The 20,394-nt window shown below is 40.7% G+C and overlaps 1 protein-coding gene across 2 annotated transcripts in view; it reads left to right on the plus strand.

Annotated features, from left to right (window-relative positions):
* LOC127995271 (ras GTPase-activating protein 4) overlaps positions 1–20,394 on the plus strand; it is a 39,622-nt gene that overhangs the window by 17,124 nt on the left and 2,104 nt on the right. For both annotated transcript variants that reach the window (XM_052591864.1, XM_052591865.1), the window contains 13 exons: positions 1,671–1,752; positions 1,846–1,983; positions 2,703–2,794; positions 12,935–13,052; positions 13,355–13,508; positions 13,638–13,702; positions 15,028–15,140; positions 15,283–15,475; positions 15,998–16,135; positions 16,400–16,544; positions 18,018–18,190; positions 19,915–20,052; positions 20,188–20,323. In XM_052591864.1, the coding sequence (XP_052447824.1) occupies positions 1,671–1,752; positions 1,846–1,983; positions 2,703–2,794; positions 12,935–13,052; positions 13,355–13,508; positions 13,638–13,702; positions 15,028–15,140; positions 15,283–15,475; positions 15,998–16,135; positions 16,400–16,544; positions 18,018–18,190; positions 19,915–20,052; positions 20,188–20,323 (1,685 nt within the window). The remainder of the gene's footprint in view (positions 1–1,670; positions 1,753–1,845; positions 1,984–2,702; positions 2,795–12,934; positions 13,053–13,354; positions 13,509–13,637; positions 13,703–15,027; positions 15,141–15,282; positions 15,476–15,997; positions 16,136–16,399; positions 16,545–18,017; positions 18,191–19,914; positions 20,053–20,187; positions 20,324–20,394) is intronic.

The following is a 20,394-nucleotide window of genomic DNA, read 5'->3' on the forward strand; positions in this document are numbered from 1 at the left end:
CTCAAGCATGCTAACATGTGTGAGGTACCGAGATGGTTTGCAACAGTAGACCGAAGGACACATGCTTTCATCTCTCGGTCCTTCCAAAACATAGTCCATTTCTTTGGTTTGCCTTTGAGGTCAGGTCTCTGCGTGCCACTCACATTCCTGGTGACCTATCGTGCAGCAGACTTCCTCCCATGGCAGGTCATGCTCCAAGGCAAGTGAAGGCTCACGCTCAATCAGGGGTGTTGCTGCTGTGTCAGATTTAGTGAATAGCTCCTCGCTAGCAGACATTTTCAGAGCTGCAAGTTGGGCTTCACCTGATACATTTGCTAGATTCTACAGTCAGCGAATGGAACCAGCTTCATCCAGAGTTTTGAGCTAAGCTTTTAAACTCAGGTTGCTGGTAGGGTGTAGAGCTTGCATTTAGCACCTTTCCCCCTCTGAGGTGATAAAGTGCACTTATTTAGTATAGTTCAGTTCCTTCTTATGAACCCTGGACTACCGTTCTACATAGCTGAGTTTAGCGGAGGAACTCACTACAAGGAACCATTACGGGTAAGTATCCCTTGCATGAACTCTCATAATGGATAAGTGCTCCATATGATGTGTCTCACTTTGGCGGCCCCATATGTGTATTAGTCCACTGCTCTGTTCTGAATTGCTTGTTTCTGTACTTTGTAGTTCTCCTCTTATGCGGAGCTCTCCACAGAAACCTTCCCTATGTAGTACTCCCTTGTAGTGAGGCCATGTATTTCCACATTTAATCTCCCCTTTGGGTAGGATGTGGCCTCTATACTGTTCTTTTCCGCCTTGGGGAAATTAATACTTCCCCAACGTTACAACCAGGAACACTTCTCCAAGGTTTTTTTTTTTTCTTTTCTTTGCTTGATTGAGGAAAGTCAATGGCTAAAGGTGATCTCTGCCTTATATGGAGGCTCTCCTGGATGTCACAATGTCGAAGCTACCAGCAGGAAGTGAGCTTCTTGGTTACGTATGGTATCCCTTGTTCCCTGATGGAGGGAATGGAGACATTGTGTTCACTTTGCCACAAATTTGAACTGCTTCTGAGTGATTGAGATACCTCTTGACTCCTCAGAACAAAACGAGTGAGCAAATGCCATGCTGGCCTATTTATACCCGGGTGTCTGGGGAATGGCCAGCTATGCAATTTTTGCTCACAAATTTCACTGGCCTTTTCTCAATGATGTCAGAGGTGTCTAGGCTCCCAAGTGCGACCCCTAGTATCAGAACTTCAAAACACTGTCTCCATTACCTCTATCTGGGAACAAGGGTATCAAAAGAAGTTTTATTTTTAATACAGTATTTTTCATTTTTTATTTGAATAGAATGTCCCATGTGCATTGGTGGAGGAATGCATGCCAATTGGCATGGCTAGAGCCACAGAAACTCTGAATTATAGTGTTAAATGTATACTGTCTGAATTAAACCATGAAATAAATGGAAAAAGATACTCCAGCATTACATAAAATTAACCCTGGGTATACACTTTGATGTTTAAGTATTATTAGGACAATGTATTTAAAACATTTTAAATTTTGAAAACAAAAAACATTTCAGTGTGTGTAATTCAGGACTGCTGGAATGGGAATTCAAAGATTTTATCTTCATAAGCTTCATTTGGATTCACGTCTAATAGCTTTAAAAACTTTTGGCTTTGTTTTTAGAGATCTTGCAAAAAAGGATCGCAATGGGGCTTCTGATCCTTTTGTTAGAGTGAGATACAATGGCAAAACGTATGAGAGTACGGTAAGGACATGGCTCTCTACATTTATGATTTCATTTTACACACAGTTACAACTCTCTGTTTGTTACTGATTACCATGGCCCTGCTTCCTCCAGGTGGTTAAAAAGTCCTGTTACCCACGGTGGAACGAGAGTTTTGAGTTTGAGCTGGACGAGACGCTAGCTGACACTGGATTATTGAGTGTGGAAGTATGGGACTGGGATCTGGTCAGCAGAAACGACTTTCTGGGAAAGGTGACTGTACAGAATAGAAATTTCCATGAGTCCTTAGAGGATTCCCTCATGTTCTAAAGTTGACCTTTGTCTTTGTTCAAAATAAAATACAATGCATTTAATTATGTATGAGATTATGTGTTAAAAAAACTGTCATATTTTTTTTCACCTTCATATTGTTAAAAATGTGTATGTTGTACTTGCAGTGGATTACAAAAATATGAACTGTACATATAGTATCATAACAATAGTTCATAAAGCTCATGCACTATATTAGTTGTCTGAAGCCATACTAGTTTGAAAAGTTTAGAAAATTAAAGTTTTATTCATTCATCACTTTTATCCTCAAAGATCTGGAATCTCATCATGATTAACTGAGTATGAGTAAATAATGAATATACGTAGGTTGTGGGAATGTTTTTAAATTCATGGTGACAATATACATTTTACAAACGAAACAGGCAAACAGTCAAACTATGCAACTATGTTCATTATTCATGCTCCTATATATCTGTAGCAAATATGTTTTACTTATAGTCAGTATAGTGCAATTTCTGAATTTACCTAACCAATTGATGAATAGTGACAGTTTCATAACATTGCTTTTGTGGAAAAATTCTATTTGACAGATGTTCACTGTGACATTGCCTTTGTCACCCAATAATAATTTTTCCAATTGCTGTGTTTAGCTTCGGTTGGTTTGACAGCCAATTTTCACGTTGATTGATGTTTTCCTTCAGGTCCTGTTCAACATCAACAAGCTTCAGTCCGCCAAGCAAGAGGAGGGCTGGTTTCACCTGGGGCCTGACAAATCCAAACACAGTGAATATGAGTGAGTGTATTTGGAATTGTGGCAAATATCATGTGGGATAACTTACAGTGATGGAGAAATGAGCTGTGTGTAGCACTGGAGCAGCTACTGTCAGTGCACGACAGAAAGGCTCTGCTCTCCACCCAAAAGTAAAAGCTGCTGTCGGTCAAAGGAGTCATACTGTATGATGCAAATTCAAAATGTCCTTTCTCTTTTGGAGTGTTACAAGCTGATCATGCATAGATAAGATCCCTAAAGTTGCAAAGACTTAAGTCTCAAACCCAAAGAGATATTTTTTATAAAAACTTGCCCACACCCTCCTAAAACGCCTCGGTTAAACACGCCCCCACATGTCGATGTCATTGTGTGGGAAGATTTGCATAACACCACCGAAATTTTCATGCAAAGAAAGAAGGCCCAGGGTCGTCACATGTGGTTGGCGCAAGCCCACCAGCTGCTCATTCTAAGAAAATAAAGTTTTTTTACATTTATCTGATGCTTTTATCCAAAACGACTTACAATTGCTATATATGTCAGAGGGTGCACGCCTCTGGAGCAACTAAGGGTTATGTCTTGCTCAGGGACACATTGGTGTCTCACAGTGGATTCAAACCTGGGTCTCTCACACCAAAGGTGTGTGACTTATCTACTGTGCAACACCACCCCAATAATTTACCTCAAAGCACATAAACACATTGCATTAAATCAAATACACAACATAATGTTCTTTTTAGCAACGTCATATGAGCCCTTTAATGAAGGTTAATGGGCTTGACTCCCGTTGCATACAGACCGTATCTGAGAAGCTACTGTAAGTTGCTGTGTGAACGGGGCATGTCGATACTCACACCTTTAAGTAAATACGGTTGCCAGTCCCAAAAACTGGCAGTGTGAACGTGGCAAATATTCATCTTTAAAGGAGTCAAAAAGAACATTATTTGGTGTAATGAAATGTGTTAATGTTGTTTAAGGTTCAAAAAACACATTATTGTCCACGTACTGTACATTATTGTTTCTCCTATATGCCCTGCCTTCTGAAACACGTCGATTTTTACAAGGCTCATCGGTCTGAAAAGCAAGGTGTGCTGTGATTAGCCAGCTATCCAGTGTATTGTGATTTGCCGAATACCTCAAGCATGTGGTGGAAATATTACGCCCCTTAACAAATAATGATGCCCTGTGCAGCCGGAGCGACGATGCATAAATATAAAACCCATTCTAAATGTGATATAAACATGATTTCTAGTCATGTCCTCTTTTGGAAGGCCTAAGTAGTTGCACTTTCTTAACAAAACATCATCACACACCACAGCCTTGAGTGAGTGGCCTAGAGTGAGCAGAGGCCAAATAAAGTAGTTTCACTTTCACAGTGAAACACACAGTATCTATACGAGATGGAGGTGGTGGCATTAATAATACTACAACGAGAATAAAAGGTACACCTTCTTTCTTTGTGTGTTAACATTTTGGCGTCATTATGCAAATCTTTCCCACATAGTGACGTAGACATATAGGGGCATGTTAGAACGAGCTGGTTTAGGGTGGTGTGGACGAGTCTTAACTTTGATAAAGAATATCTCTTTGGATATTAGACTTTAGTCTTTGCAACTTTACAGATTTTCTTAATGCACCAAGAGCTTGTTACACTCCAAAGAGAAAGGAAAAACTGAAATCGCATCTTATAAACCCTTTAACGGTTGCCTGTGGCAGAGCACATTAAGCAATTGGCAGAAGGGCAATAAAATATAATGGATAATATAACTATACTTTTGAAAAAGTGCAGCTTTCCTGGGAATTTCTCTGAGCTAACATTGGAGGATTGTTATGCATTCTGCCCTCAGGCTTTTGCAGTCTTACGCTTGTTTGTTCCGGTCCATTTGTTGACAGGAAGAACTAATCCTTACCCTGGTTAAATCCTGGGATTTTTTTTCTGTTCATTTGCTCTATCTCCCCCTCCACCTATCCTTCCTCTCCACCCATAAGAGATAATTTGGCTACGTGGATTGACAGTGGAGATTATATCTCAAGATGGCACAGGAAGAGTGGGATGGAAAGGCTTATGTAAAAACTTCAGTAAGGGGGATTCAGTTGGGTGATGACAAAAGTTATGCCTCATTTGAGAGCTTGTGCAAGTATGTGGGTAGATTAAGACAGAGTGTTTTTTTGGGGACGTGGCGAGTCGGTGTGAGAGACGTCTGTCTGTCAAGGTTGGGGGTTCGATTCCCCGGGAACACATGATAAGTAAAAATTGATAGCCTGAATGCACTGTAAGTCGCTTTGGAAAAAAAGCGTCTGCTAAATGCATAAAATGTTGGCAAAGGAGTCAGTGACATTAAATTGTTCATTTATTAATTCACTTGACACGATGGTGCCAAATAACTTACTGTCTAATTCCTTCTATGAGTCACACAGTTCAGGTTCCACATCTACAAGGTCTGATTTATGTAAGCAAGGTGTAATTTTCTTGAAATGTTTGGGGTAGATGAATGAAAGTTTTGGCATTTGAGTATCATATGTACATCATTTTTCATTTTAATATTCAAAATATTGGAGCATCCCGTTTTCGTATCTATTCTTATTGGCTAAGGGATTGCATTTAGGGAGTGCTAAGACTGAATATCCATGATTATCATGTTCCACTGAATATCATGTTCTGTTGACTTGAGATTGACTTGTTTGGGGTCACAAATTGACTTTATTATCAATAAAGGACCTCAAATTATTTAAGTTTAAAAATAATACGAAAAATTACAAAATGTAAAATTAAAATTCTATCATCATTTACTCATTCTCATGTTGTTCCAAACCTGTATAACTTTATTTCTTCTTTGAAACACAAAATAAGTTTTTGTTTTTTAAGAATGTTGGTAGCCAAAACATTTCAGTTCCCACTGATTTCAGTTATATATTTTAACCACACAGTGGAAGTAAATGGGAACCAAAACTGTTTTGTTAACCTCTGTTAACCTCTCTTTCAGTTTGAAACACTATTAATATTATTGAAACGCTCACCCAAAACTAATGAAAGTAATTGGGCCCTATGTTAACAATCTAAATCTAAAGTTTAAAGCACACATTGTAGGTGCACTCAGGGCGTGTCCAAATCCACTTTTTCTATTTTAAAGACGGAAAAAACGGTCCATTTTTGGAATGGGTAGTCCCTGTTCTCTTAAGTAATGAGCGTAACGTTCAATAAACCAATCAGAGTTTCATCTCCAATTCCCTTTAAGAGCGAGATGTGCTTGCGCCATGGCGGATCGCTATTTACATGGCGGAATTTGTTGGTGGAAAAGCTGAACGCTTCTCAGGTGAAGAAACCAACCTGCTCGTGCAGGAAGTTAAAGATCGTGAGCAGATCATCTATGGGACAAGCAGGCATCCACCATGTTAAAAACATTAAAATGTTTATTTCTTTTCATTTTGATGATTATAACTGAAACTAAGGAAAATCCCAAATTCAGTATGTCAGAAAACTTGAATATAACTTAAGACCAATATAAAGAAAGGATTTTTAGATATCTTAGCCAACTAAAAAGTATGAAACTGAAAAGTATGAGCATGCACAGCACTCAATACTTAGTTGGGGCTCCTTTTGCCTGAATTACTGCAGCAATGCGGCCTGGCATGGAGTTGATCAGTCTGTGGCACTGCTCAGGTTTTATGAGAGCCCAGGTTGCTCTGATAGTGACCTTCAGCATTTCTACATTCTTGGGTCTGACATATCGCATCTTCCTCTTCACAATAAGGTCAGGTGAGTTTGCTGGCCAATTAAGAACAGGGATACCATGTTCCTTAAACCAGGTACTGGTAGCTTTGGCACTGTGTGCAGGTGCCAAGTCCTGTTGGAAAATGAAATATGCATCTCCCTAAAGTTGGTCAGCAGCAGGAAGCATGAAGTGATCTAAAACTTCCTGGTATATGGCTGTGTTGACCTTGGACCTCAGAAAACACAGTGGACCAACACCAGCAGAAGACATGGCACCCCAAACCATCACTGACTGTGGAAACTTTACACTGGACCTCAAACAACGTGGATTGTGTGTCTCTCCTCTCTTCCTCCAGACTCTGGGACCCTGATTTCCAAAGTAAATGCCAAATTTACTTTCATCAGAGAACATAACTTTAGACCACTTGGCAGCAGTCCAGGTTTTTTTGTCTTTAGCCCAGGTGAGATGCTTCTGACACTGTCTGTTGTTCAAGAGTGGCTTGACACAAGGTATGCGACAGCTGAAACCCATGTCTTGCATATGTCTTTGTGTAGTGGTTCTTGAAGCACTGACTCCAGCTGCAGTCCACTCTTTGTGAATCTCCCCCACATCTTTGAATGGGTTTTGTTTCACAATCCTCTCCAGGGTGCAGTTATGCCTATTGCTTGTACACTTTTTTTCTACCACATCTTTTCCTTCCCTTCGCTTCTCTATTAATGTGCTTGGACACAGAGCTCTGTGAACAGCTAGCCTCTTTTGCAATGACCTTTTGTGTCTTGCCCTCCTTGTGCAAGGTGTTAGTCGTCGTCTTTTGGACAACTGTCAAGTCAGCAGTCTTCTCCATGATTGTGTAGCCTACAGAACTAGACTGAGAGAACATTTAAAGGCCTTTATAAGTGTTTTGATTTAATCAGATGATTAGAGTGTGGCACCAGGTGTCTTCAATATTGAAGCTTTTCACAATATTCAAATTTTCTGAAATACTAAATTTGGGATTTTCCTTAGTTGTCAGTTATAATCATCAAAATTAAAAGAAATAAACATTTGAAATATATCAGTCTTTGTGTTATGAATGAAAATAATATACAAGTTTCACTTTTTGAATGGAATTTGTCACAGTGTCTGGTCTGTGTATCCCTGGGTGTCCACTAGAGGTCTCACTTCCCCTTATCGTCACTGTTCATTGTATTCAGCTGTTCCCACTTACATAGTTTGCACCTGTCTATAAATACCTGGTTTGTTTCTGTCTTTGTTACGGAGTCCTTGTGTAATGTAAAAGTTATTTCATGTCCGGCATTCTTGCCTTGCCTTGTGTTCGTGTCTTGTTTATGTTTTGTTTTGGATCTTCTGGTTTTGACCCTGCCTGGCTTGTTTACCCGTTTGGATTACCCTTAATAAAGAATCATACCTGCACTTGGATCTCTTCTCGTTCCTGTATCACCGCACGTGACAGAAGGACTCCGTCACACAGAGAACCAGCGTTATGTCTGCCCATGTCTCATCCCCAGCCACAGAGCGGGAGAGAGGCGGTTTTGAGGGAACTCGCCTGGTGGTTTTCCGGGGGACTAGGGGAGGTCGCCGAGGAGGGAGTGGTCGAGAGGAGACTCAGCATCGCTCTCAACCATGGCCTCCCTTCAATCCTGGGCTCCCGTGGAATGGGTCAGAGTCACCGTCTCACCATGGCGGACGGAGAGGTGAGAAGAAGCGCACACCCGCCATGGTGGAGCCACTGCCCATGATGGCCGCTAGATCCGTGCCAAGAGGCAGGATGGACGCCAGCACAGCGCCACAACCCAAAGATGGCTGCCAGCCCAGTGCCACAGCACCAAGTGGTCGCCAGCCCAGTACCACAACACAAGATGGCCGCCAGCCCCGCGCCACAGCACAAAATGGCCGCCAACCCAGCGCCGCTGCGGTGCATGGCCACCAACCCCGCACCACGAGGCAAGATGGAAGCCAGCCTCACACCACAGTACCAGATGGCCACCAGCTCAGCGCCGACGTTCAAGATGGCCGCTGACTCATTCTTAGAGTATTTCTCCATGCTGTCACAGATCCTAGAAGTTCCCAAGACTGTTCACGTCAAAGCTGCTGAGCCAGCACCACAAACCAAGATGGCCGCCAATCCAGCACCACAGCACAAGATAACTGTCAGCCCAGCGCCACAGCACAAGAGGGCCGCTAACCCAGCGCCAATGCCCAAATTGGCCACCAGTCCAGCGCCACAGTACAAGATGGCCGCCAGTCCAGCGCCACAACCCAAGATGGCCGCCAGCCTAGCGCTACAGCCCAAGATGGCCGCCAGCCTAGCCCCATAGCACAAGATGGGCGCCAGCTTAGAGCCACAGCACAAGATGGCCGCCAACCCAGCACCACAGCACAAGATTGCCGACTCAAATCCTGAGTCGCCAGTCAAGGTGCCACCGACTCACCATCATAAAGGGCGGAGGACGAGGAGACAGGCGTCTACCATTCCTCAAGGCCTGGAGAACGTTCTCGAGCGGGCCGCTGCCGTCCAGGGGGACATTCCCGAGCGGGCCACTGCCGTCCAGGAGGACGTTCCCGAGCGGGCCGCTGCCGTCCCCGAGGTGGTGCCCGATGCTGTTCCGGAGGTTGAGGCGGTGCCCGATGCTGTTCCGGAGGCCGAGGTGGTGCCCGAGGCTGTTCCGAAGGCCGATGTGGTGCCCGATGCTGAGGTGGTGCCCAATGCTGTTCCGGAGGTCGAGGTGGTGCCCGATGCTGTTCTGGAGGCCGAGGTGGTGTCCGATGCTGTTCCGGAGGCCGAGGTGGTGCCCAATGCCGAGGCGGTGCCCGATGTTGTTCCGGAGGCCGAGGCGGTGCCCGATGCTGTCCCGGAGGCCAAGGCAGTGCCCGAGGTTGTTCCAGAGATCGAGGCAGTGCTCGATGCTGTTCCAGAGGTCGAGGCGGTGCCCGATGCTGCTCCAGAGGTCGAGGAGGTGCCCGATGCTGTTCTGGAGGCCGAGGCGGTGACCGATGCTGTTCCGGAGGCCGAGGTAGTGCCTGATCCCGAGGCGGTGCCCGATGCTGTTCCAGAGGCCGAGGCGGTGCCCGATGCTGTTCCGGAGGCCCAGGTGGTGCCCGATGCCGAGGCGGTCCCCGAGGCCGTTCCCGATGCAGTGCCCGAGGCCGCTCCCGATGCCGTGACAGAGGCGGTGGAAGCCGAGGCGCCTCAGGTCTCCACAGACAGTCCAGAGTCTAGTCAGGATCCTGTGAACTCTCCAGAGTAGAGTCATGTTCCCGTGAACTCTCCAGATAGATTCAGATTCCCGTGGACTCTCTAGAGTCGAGTCAGGTTCCGGTGGACTCTCCGGAGTTGAGTCAGGTTCCGGTGAATTCTCCAGAGTCGAGTCATGTTCCTGTGAACTCTCCAGAGTCGAGTCAGATTCCCGTGGACTCTCCGGAGTCGAATCAGGTTCCGGTGGACTCTCCGGAGTCGAGTCAGGTTCCGGTGGACTCTCCAGAGTCGAGTCAGGTTCCGGTGGACTCTCCGGAGTCGAGTCATGTTCCCGTGAACTCTCCGGAGTCGAGTCAGATTCCCGTGGACTCTCCGGTGTCGAGTCAGGTTACGGTGGACCTTCCGGAGTCGAGGCAGGTTCCAGTGGACCCTCCGGAGTCAAGTCAGGTGCCAGTGGACACTCCAGAGTTGAGTCAGATGTTCGATGACCCTCCAGAGCCAAGTCAAGTCACTGGGTGGTCTGCTGCTCCGTCCTGGGGGACTCCGGCCTCAACCACGGGGGCGTGTTGGTCATCTGCTCCACCCTGGGGGACTCCGACATCGACCACGAGGACGTGGTGGTCGTCCGCTCCGCCCTGGGGGGCGCCACATGATGTTCCTTATGGACTTCTGTTTTGTGTGCTTGAGTTCTGTTTTGTTTCTGTCTGTTCCCCTCAGTTAGTCTGGCCCTCCATCCCTCCACCTGAGCCTCCTCCGGTCCTCCTCCCTCCTGGTCTTTTTGGTTTGTTTTTGTGTGTCTGAGGAGCATCTGGTAGCTGCTCCTTAGGGGGGGGGTAATGTCACAGTGTCTGGTCTGTGTATCCCTGGGTGTCCACTAGAGGTCTCACTTCCCCTTATCGTCACTGTTCATTGTATTCAGCTGTTCCCACGTACATCATTTGCACCTGTCTATAAATACCTGGTTTGTTTCTGTCTTTGTTACGGAGTCCTTGTTTAATGTAAAAGTTATTTCATGTCCGTCATTCTTGCCTTGCCTTGTGTTCGTGTCTTGTTTATGTTTTGTTTTGGATCTTCTGGTTTTGACCCTGCCTGGCTTGTTTACCCGTTTGAATTACCCTTAATAAAGAATCATTCCTGCACTTGGATCTCTTCTAGTTCCTGTATCACCGCACGTGACAGAATTAGTGAAATAAATCAACTTTTTGATGATATTCTAATTATATGACCACCACCTGTAATCTGACAATGACCATTTCTTTGCTTTATGCATTTATTAACATTAATTAACAGAAATTAATAATTGATTTTGCTAATGAAGCAAAATCTACACAACAGTTTAAAAGTTGGTGCGATTTTTATATTTTTTAAATACATTTCTTATGCTCAACAAGGCTGCATTTATTTGATCAAAAATGCATTTTAAACAGTAATAATATGAAATACATTTTCAGCATCATTACTCTGCTATTCAGTGTGTCAGCACACAGCACAAATTTCAGGCGAGGCTCATCTCAAATGAGCCTAATGTCAAATAATCCTTCAGAAATCATTCTAATATGCTCATTTGCTGCTCAAGAGACATTTCTTATTATTATCAGTGTTGGCACGGTTATACTGCCTAATATTTTTGTGCAAACCATGATACACTTTCTTTTTAACATTATAAATGCATTTTCTTTAACTTTTAACCAATTTAATGCATCTTTGTTAAATAAAAGTATTCATAAAAAAAAAAAAAAAAAACATAGCCCAAATTTGGAATGGTAGTGGATGTCACTTAAAATTTTACATTACCTTAATTTTATATAAAATATGTGAACTTAATATTTTTTTATTCATGAATTTAATATCACCTTTTACACACGTAGAAAACATAAGAACATTGAAATTACCATTGTAATTGATATCACCAGGCAGCTTCATTGTTTATGGTAAACAAACAGCTGCTTTTAAACTTATTAATATTTTAACTATATTTTATAATATATAACACTTTTGTATTCAAAATTTACAGATTTTGGCTTGTTTTGAAAATGCTAATATACAATCGTCCTTTCCTGCTAAACAGTTTTGACTTTTTTCTATTCTGACAAAAAAACAAACAAAACAAAAAAAAACAAACAAAATGGGAATAAAAATGTCATAGCCAATCCAATTATTTAACTGTATTTTTTTTTTTTTTTTTTTTTTGTGACATCATGCAATAACCATATTGTAATATTGTAATGTTGATAATCAACCCTAAGTCATCATGATTTTTATTTTTATTTTTCTACTCTTTCTCATATGTCATCCTAATGAAAAGTTTCCCATTAAGCTCTTATAGTCCCTGGCTCCCCTTGGCTCCCCTCTTTTTCACTCTCTCACCATCTTCTTCCTGATTGGATTTTTGACAGCTCACCATCTGTTGCCTGCTGTTCAGTGACTGGCTCAGACTCGCTACACACACATGAACTCTTCCAAATTTCCACCTCCCTTGAGTATTACCCATCTTTACATTGAGAGAGCATGTGGCGTATGGAGTGACTACGTGTGCAAGTTACAACATATTAATGCTATTTGGAATAACAAAGGTTTAAGTGGGTCATATCATGACAGATCTGACAAATTGTAATATTTTGAAATAAAAAAGAGGAAATTTGAGATAATTGTAGACAGTCTTGCATTCTTAAACAGTTTGTCAGCCACATTTCATTATGGAGTGTTTTATGAATCGTTGTGGCTAAATTGGCACACACGAAAAGAAACACGAAAATGTAGTTTTTGTAAAAATAGGCTAACGATTGTGTCTTAACCTTCGACTCTCTGTCGCATAGTAGAGAAATTCCAATCCAATACTTTGGTGTGAAACATACATTTTTAAGGCCAAGTTGTCTTCAAATGCTTGCCACAATATTGTGTTTTTCAGTTGGTCTGCCACGGTGTCCTCATTTTCTGTTCCATCATGACAGAGTTAGAAAACATAGCCACCCACATCCACAGTAATAACACATACTGTTTGGCTTTTTTATGTATTGCTGAACAGAACAGTGTCCTTAGTGGAGTCATTCTGTGTAATACCGTTTGTCTGTCATGCTGTGTGTTACTTCCTGGAAAGTTTTCACTGTGTTTCTTTCACTATGAGTAAGCCCTCACAGCATGTTTTCTTGAGTGAAACGAAAGGTTAAGGTTAATCTAACGTTGAAATCACGTTTTAATCCAAAAAGAGAAGAAGTAATAGTAATAAAATGTTGTTGCGATTCTCTTATTCTCTCCTAGAGGAACTCTGGGTTCTCTGCGGCTGCAGCTACGTCTTCGAGATGAGGTTGTGTTGCCATCCAGCCATTACAAGCCAGTCACAGAGCTACTCAGCCAGTCGGTCTGCTCTCAGCTCAAAGTGAGTCTGATGCCATTTGGACAGAGCCTTATCTCAGGGAATATGCCTGTGCATTATCTCTTAAATTCACATGGCATTCCTCATAACAAGATAACAAGGCATAACTTGGTATATGGATTGCGAGATGTGTTATCTGATCTCATTTGTATGCATTTGATGGATACTCTATTCTCGCCTGCTAATGTTAAAAGGAAAGCACCCCTAGTTTTAATGTAATGTTTTAGCTCACAGTGTTGCATTGTGTATATCAAGTTCATTTTGAGCATATCCTCGTTTGAGACTGAAATGACTAATAATTGTAGGGCAACTGGCCTGATTTCATCATGCTGATTGATGAGACCACCACAGCCGAGAACAGACAAGAAGTAGCTAATAATCTGGTGAAGCTGTTTTTGGGTCAAGGACTTGTCAAGGAGTTCTTGGATGTTATTTTCAAGCTGGAGCTGGGAAAGACTAGTAAGCAAACCAGAAACATATACATGTGAATTAGCTGTTTATTTTGGGAAAACCCAAAAGCTTTCAACATCTTATGTGCACTGTCATGCTATTAATGTGATGATTTTCTGTTATTCTTCCTCTCCTCAGATGAACCCAACACACTGTTCCGCAATAATTCATTAGCATCCAAGTCTATGGAATCATTTCTGAAGGTAAAATACTTAGTCTGGGATATTTCATAGTCAAAATATTACAGAATTTTGTTGAATTTGATATTATCTATGAATTAAAAATCATGGACTTGTTTTCATTGTTGTGGGTTCATTATTATTATAATTAATAATGATTATAATTTTTGTGGATCAAACTGACACAAATGTCACTATATGGAAAATGATTAATAGTAACCATTGCAAATGTCAAACAGATCAAAACAGTATAATAAAATGAATGACTTCACACACACACACACACACTTTTTCTAATTGTATTAATTTTTTTTTTTTTCACAAACTGTGAATATACTCTATACTTGTCACACTACGGTGTAGAATGAACACTCTTGAAGACAATGATGAAGATGAAGGTTAACAATCCACACAAGGAAGGATGGAAACACACTTATACCGTATTTATACCGAGAAAACATTACCGTCTACATGACTTATAGTCCGGAAAATACAGTAATTGACATTTAAGACCCGACAAACACTAACTAAACAGACAGGAACTTAAATACACAGGCAAATGAAAATAATTAACAAGACACACCTGAACATAATTACATTATCATACATGAGGGAAAACTAGGTCAAGGAACACATGATGGACACACTATAACTTTTTACATTTTTCAAATGCTATTTCATGTTTGTGCTTTTGGATACAGATATTTACTATCACTAGTTAGGCTTGTTATTTTGAGCTTTCATGAATGTTTAAATGGTGCGCAAATTTAGGCCCTGTTATAGTGTGGTCACCCTAACCCAGGGTTCCTCAAATCGTGCCCTGGAGGGCCAATGTGCTGCAGAGTTTAGCTCCAACCCTGATCAAACTAACCTACCTGTGGCTTTTTAATGATCCTGAAGACATGATCTTGCTCAGGTTTTCGTGGGATTAGGTTTAGAGCTAAGCTCTGTAGGAAAGTGGATCTTGTGGGCCAGATTTGACGTGCAGAATGTTTAATAATTATGCTGAAATCTTTAAACTGATTGAATATGAAAGCAAGACTTTTGACTTGGAGCATAAAGTCTGATCTTCATTGATGTTTATTCTAGAAAAGAGTTGCCCACTTAGCCAGAAAGAGACCATCTTACATTTTGAGGAAAGATTACAAAGGCAAACATACACACAGATGAATCAATGAATATGTTAATTAGTAATTTCATGTTAAATTAAACTTGATTTTTGCTGTATTGCATACCTATTCCAGCTTAATCCTCCTGCTGTTTTATTATATTTTATTCCAGACGATTTCATAATGTGATAATGTACAATATTACACAAATGCACCTTTGTCTTTATTCTGTTGCCGCAGGTGGCTGGGATGCAATATCTGCACAGACTTCTGGGCCCGATAATAAACCGAATCTTTGAAGAAAAGAAATACGTAGAACTGGACCCAAGTAAAGTAGAACTGAAAGAGGCAGGGTAAGACTACATATATATATATATATATATATATATATATATATATATATATATATATATATATATATATATCCTGCATTTAGCCTTTTAATGGCTTGTAAAAGTTTTCTGTGAGTTTTTCCTGGTTCTTTTGATATTGTAGGTGTGCAGGCTTGCACCGTCAGCAGACTGAGTCTGATATTATTCAGCAGAGCTCCATCCTCCTGCAGTCGTACCTGTCTGAGCTGCTCACCTCCGTCCTGCAGTCGGCCTCCTACTGCCCCCTGCTCATCTGCCAGGTTTTCCATCAACTCTACCTCCGAGTGCAGGAACGCTTCCCTGAGCCAGAGTACCGGGTCAGTCACATTCCTTTTCAAAAACAATATTTAAAAGGTCACCTGAAACAGTATGGAACAGTCACAAAAAAATGTTAATATGTCCAGAGTTCAGCTGTTTTCCAGCCCAGAAATGCTTGAGCCTTACTAGAATATAATGCAGATTTAGAGGTGGACTATTTTGTACCATTTTAAAATGACCCTAGAATTGAGGGATAGTTCACTCAAAATGACATTTCTGTCATCATTTGCTCACACTCATGTCGTTTCAAAAATTCATATTTTACTCAAAATTTTATATTTAAAGCATGAATATCATAACATTAATAATGAAACTGTAAAATCAGTGTAATGCATTCATGCATTGCAAAGATGGATTTTGTTGTTACTGATTTCATTTGATTGGTAAAAGCCCTATAGTGTAATAATATTGCAATATAATTTATTAATTTGAAAGATTTGACATAAAGATCACACATACATTTAAAAAGATACTATTTAGATCACAATACTTTTATAACCAGTTTGTATATTCTTCCTCAGAAGGTGAAGTTCATTGCAGTGACCAGCTTCCTGTGTCTGCGGTTCATCTCACCTGCCATCATGTCTCCAAAATTATTTCACCTGCGAGAGAAACATGCTGACGCTCGTACAAGCCGAACACTCCTGCTACTTGCCAAAGTATGATCCATTTTCAAGGAAACCATTCTTGTGAATACCCATAGCATATTAACATATTACCTTTGTCTAGCATTCATATCACTTTAACATAACACAAATCAAGCTCATGTCCTTTCACTTAATGGAGGCTAAGATGTTGCACTCACTGGTACAAAAACATCCATTATTTTGGTCACATTATAGTCATGGATTATGACCTCAGGTCATTCAAAGACCTCGTTATATGGTTATTCCCTCCTGTGTCTGTCTCGTGTGTTTCCTCAGGCTGTGCAGACCATTGGGAACATGGACACTCTCACATGTTGCTCGAAAGAGCCATGGATGGTCTGCTTGCAGCCAGCCATACAGCAAGGCATCACTCAGCTCAAAGACTTCATCACCAAACTGGTCAACTGCCATGAGTCAGAAGGTGAGCTGCTCGAAATTACTTATTAGATGAAAAATTGAGACTCATTCATACCTGTCATATCCGATCAATCTTTAGATAATTAAAGGGGAGGTGAAATGCTCGGTTTCACTCAATATCCTGTTAATCTTGAGTTCCTACAGAGCAGTACTGCATCCTTCATATCTCCAAAAAGTCTTTAGTTTTATTATATTTATAAGAGAAAGATAGTCTGTACCGTTATTTCCCGGAAAAACACGAGCGGCTGGAGGCGTGACGTGTGGGCGGAGCTAAAGAATCACGATCGTCTGTAAGCTTTTGCATTGAGAGCATCTGGAAACTGTGACATTAGGGCCGTTACATAGTCAACGCGAGCGACACGCTCCCTTTCATAGTCTAAACAGTGGATGCAAGCATCACGGGCAATGCGTGTATGCAATACACCGCTCACGCAACAGGGGGTAGTAGAGTCGGGTGATATTAGTAGAGTCGGGTCGCGTGATATTCGGATCACAATGGCAACTGAAGAGGAGTGTATTCTGTTGCTGATTTTACATCGGCGGCAACAAAGGCAACGCAGAGATTAAATGTGGATGAATACGTATAAGTTTTAAAAAGTTTTAAAAAGTTATAAATTTTTCCTCTTCCAAATTGAACAAGAGCAGCAGCAGCAACGACTACAGCAGGATGTCTCTATGTGGTATGTACTGAAACTGTATATATTTGCTTAACGGTTTTGGAAAATGACTAAGTTTCACTTTATGTCATCTTTTTTTTTTTTTTTTTAAGCTGTACATGTGGAAAGTGCAGTTTGATGACAACATCGCATGTTGTTTACTTGATGTCCTTACGCGCCGATTGCTAAGTTAACAACACAGAGATATTTGAAGCGGTTCCAACACACGATCGTGACCCTTTTTCGTTGGGACTTCATTATCCTTAAGAAATAAACGATACGCAAATCCGGCGTGTTTTTTTTTTTTTGGTAATCTGTGCAGGGTTGTCTTGCCCTGGCAACCAAAAACACACGTCTTTTGTGACAATTCGGTCTCTCGCTCTGATCAGTGAATGTCTCGTCTCTGCTCTGCTATACGGGAGCGCGCGCTCTTCCGGCAGAAGTGCCCTCAGGACCCATATAAGGAAATTCTGCTCCATCTAACGTCACACAGACCCATACTCGAAAAAAACTTTCCGAAACTTGTTCCAAAAATACTCCTTCAAACGTACAACTTAATTTTTGAAACTTTGTCCATGTTTAGCATGGGAATCCAACTCTTTAACAGTGTAAAAAACTCAGTATGCATGAAATAGCATTTCACCCCCCCCCCCCTCCCCCCCAAGCTCTCTTGAAGCTGCAGGTTTAATTGTGTAGTTCATCCAAAAATAAACAGAAGACAACCCAAACCCTGATTTTATACACTTTTCTTGCTCTCTCTCTCTCTCTCTCTCTCTCTCTCTCTCTCTCTCTCTCTCTTGTTTGCTTTATTTTTAAAACAGATCTTGAGCTTCAGACAAGAATGAGCCTCCAGTGTGGCACTATGGAGAAAGAAGGCTTCCTTTTACTCCACAGGACCAAGGACAAGTGCATGCCCATGACATCACCCTTTAAGAAGTACTATGTTACGCTCAGTAAAGACACTCTGTCGTACTCGCGGACGCAGCACTCTAAAGTGAGTCGCAGTGATTCAGGTTTAAAGCTGCTATTGATTTGGTCTCTTTCCATTAACTCTGTTAACTGGGAAAGTTAACACGTTATCGCGTTAACTATTTAATTGATTAACACTGACAATTATTTTATCACGTGTTAATGTAGTTTTTAATTAGTATGGAAGTCCGTTGCTCACTGGCTCTGAATACACATAGTGTCAAATCATGGGTCACAGGAGGGGACTCTCTCGATCAAATTATTTAGGCTGTCCACTGTTATTTTTAACAGAAAAGAATGCGAGCTCGTAATCATGACTTTATATGTTTCTGAAATAGGAAGTTTCCGATAGCATGTGAACACGGAGAAGCGCTCTCGCTCAACATAGTGGAGTGAATCGTTTTGTTAACTTTGTGGTTTATTATTTTGAGTCGTGTGGGACACGGTAACACATGTCCCTCTCACAGTATATTGCTTTACAGATCTATCACTTATGCTGCTCAGAAATATTTATGCAATCGTACAGCACATATCAGAAGATCTGCGCTACGGTGCAGTTAGAGCTCACTCTCACTGGTCTTTATATAATATACAGGTCTCTAACAGGAAGGTGCCTGTTATAATGATATGATCGAAGCTCTGGACTTGTTTTTCTATAACAAACTATAAAATATTTTCTATAAAACATTAATGTCCTGGCAGTGCATGGCTTGTTTTATATTTAATTTAATTACATTAATGTTATAAGTTGAGATTTAGGCTACAATAAATATTTTAACTGCTACTCTGTAAAAGTAAGACTGCTGTAAAAAAAGCACCTTATTAGTTTAAAGTTATTACTTTTGTTCATGTAGCAGTATTTTTAAATGAAAAAAAAGTGCACAATACACAACTTTTGAATTAATGTCTGCGATTAAGTGCAATTAATTGCATTTTTATACACAAAACTAATAATGCATTCAAAAGTTGAGATTATTATATGTTATATAATTATATAATTAGTTGATCTTGAGTGAACATTACTCTAGTGAGCATTACTCTGCACTACATGTCCTGACTCTTAATGGATGTTTTTATTGTACTTACAAATAACTTGTATTGGCCTGAACCTATAAAACTAAACTAATAATATGATTTAATTGTAAAAAAATTTGAAACTATTTATTCTATTATTTTTCTATATTTATGTTGTTATAAGTTTTATTAGTATTTGAATTTGCTTTTATTTTATATATTAAAACATTTTTATAAGTATCTTGGTATTGTCACATTTTTAGTAGTTTTGTAGTGTTTCTCATTTTTTTATTATTATTTTGTAAATATTTCTATTTCTATGTATTTAAGTTTTGTCTCCGTTTTATTTTTAGTTTTCATTTATTTTCCAGTCTATTTACTTCCCCTCAAACTTATTTTCAAAGGCAACATTTCTCTCTTTCTTTCCGTTTTTCATCTAATATTTATATTTAAGTTTTATTTCATGTTTATATTTAGTTTACTTCAGCTTTATTTCATTGTTTCCAATAGTCTGTTAGCTAAAATAACCATGGTCTAAACATTATGTCAAAATATTTCAAATGAATTCCCTCAAATATTTAGCCTTATTTCCATCATGATCAAAAGATGGTTACAGTGCCTGGTTACAGATGAAATATTAGGTTTTTTTTTAAAGCGACCAAAAGTGTCTATAGAAACACCCATTTATAAGGTATGTAAGATAAATGAAGTAGACTGTGGTCTCTGAATCTGCAGAAGAGCTCGTTTATTTCGCTGCCAAAGATCCAGGCGGTAGAGAAGGTGGAGGAGAAGTGCTTCGGCAGTGCCAACGTCATGCAGGTTATCTCAAGTGAAGACTCTGGCCAGCAGGAGACCCTGTACCTCAACTGCAAAGTTAGTATTGCACCGGATTCACAAATAAATCGTGAATGTGGCTATTCATAGGCACTGACTCAGATATCTGTTTGTTGTTGGTGAGCTTATAAGAATGGGCTGTGAAAAGGGCTTTGTCTCTCTGCGTGGCTGTAGAGTGTAAATGAGTTGAATCACTGGCTGTCTGCTTTGAGGAAAGCCTGCAGTCACAACACAAACACTATGAGCTGCTACCATCCTGGCATCTACAAAACCGACAGATGGAGCTGCTGCCATCAGAAGGAGAAATCAGGTACTGCAAATGTTAGATCATCTAACTTTTTTTTCTCTTTTTTTTCTCATATGTTCAAGAAGGCTACATTT

This window comes from Carassius gibelio, chromosome A5 (genome assembly GCF_023724105.1).
Source record: "Carassius gibelio isolate Cgi1373 ecotype wild population from Czech Republic chromosome A5, carGib1.2-hapl.c, whole genome shotgun sequence".
NCBI lineage: Eukaryota > Metazoa > Chordata > Actinopteri > Cypriniformes > Cyprinidae > Carassius > Carassius gibelio.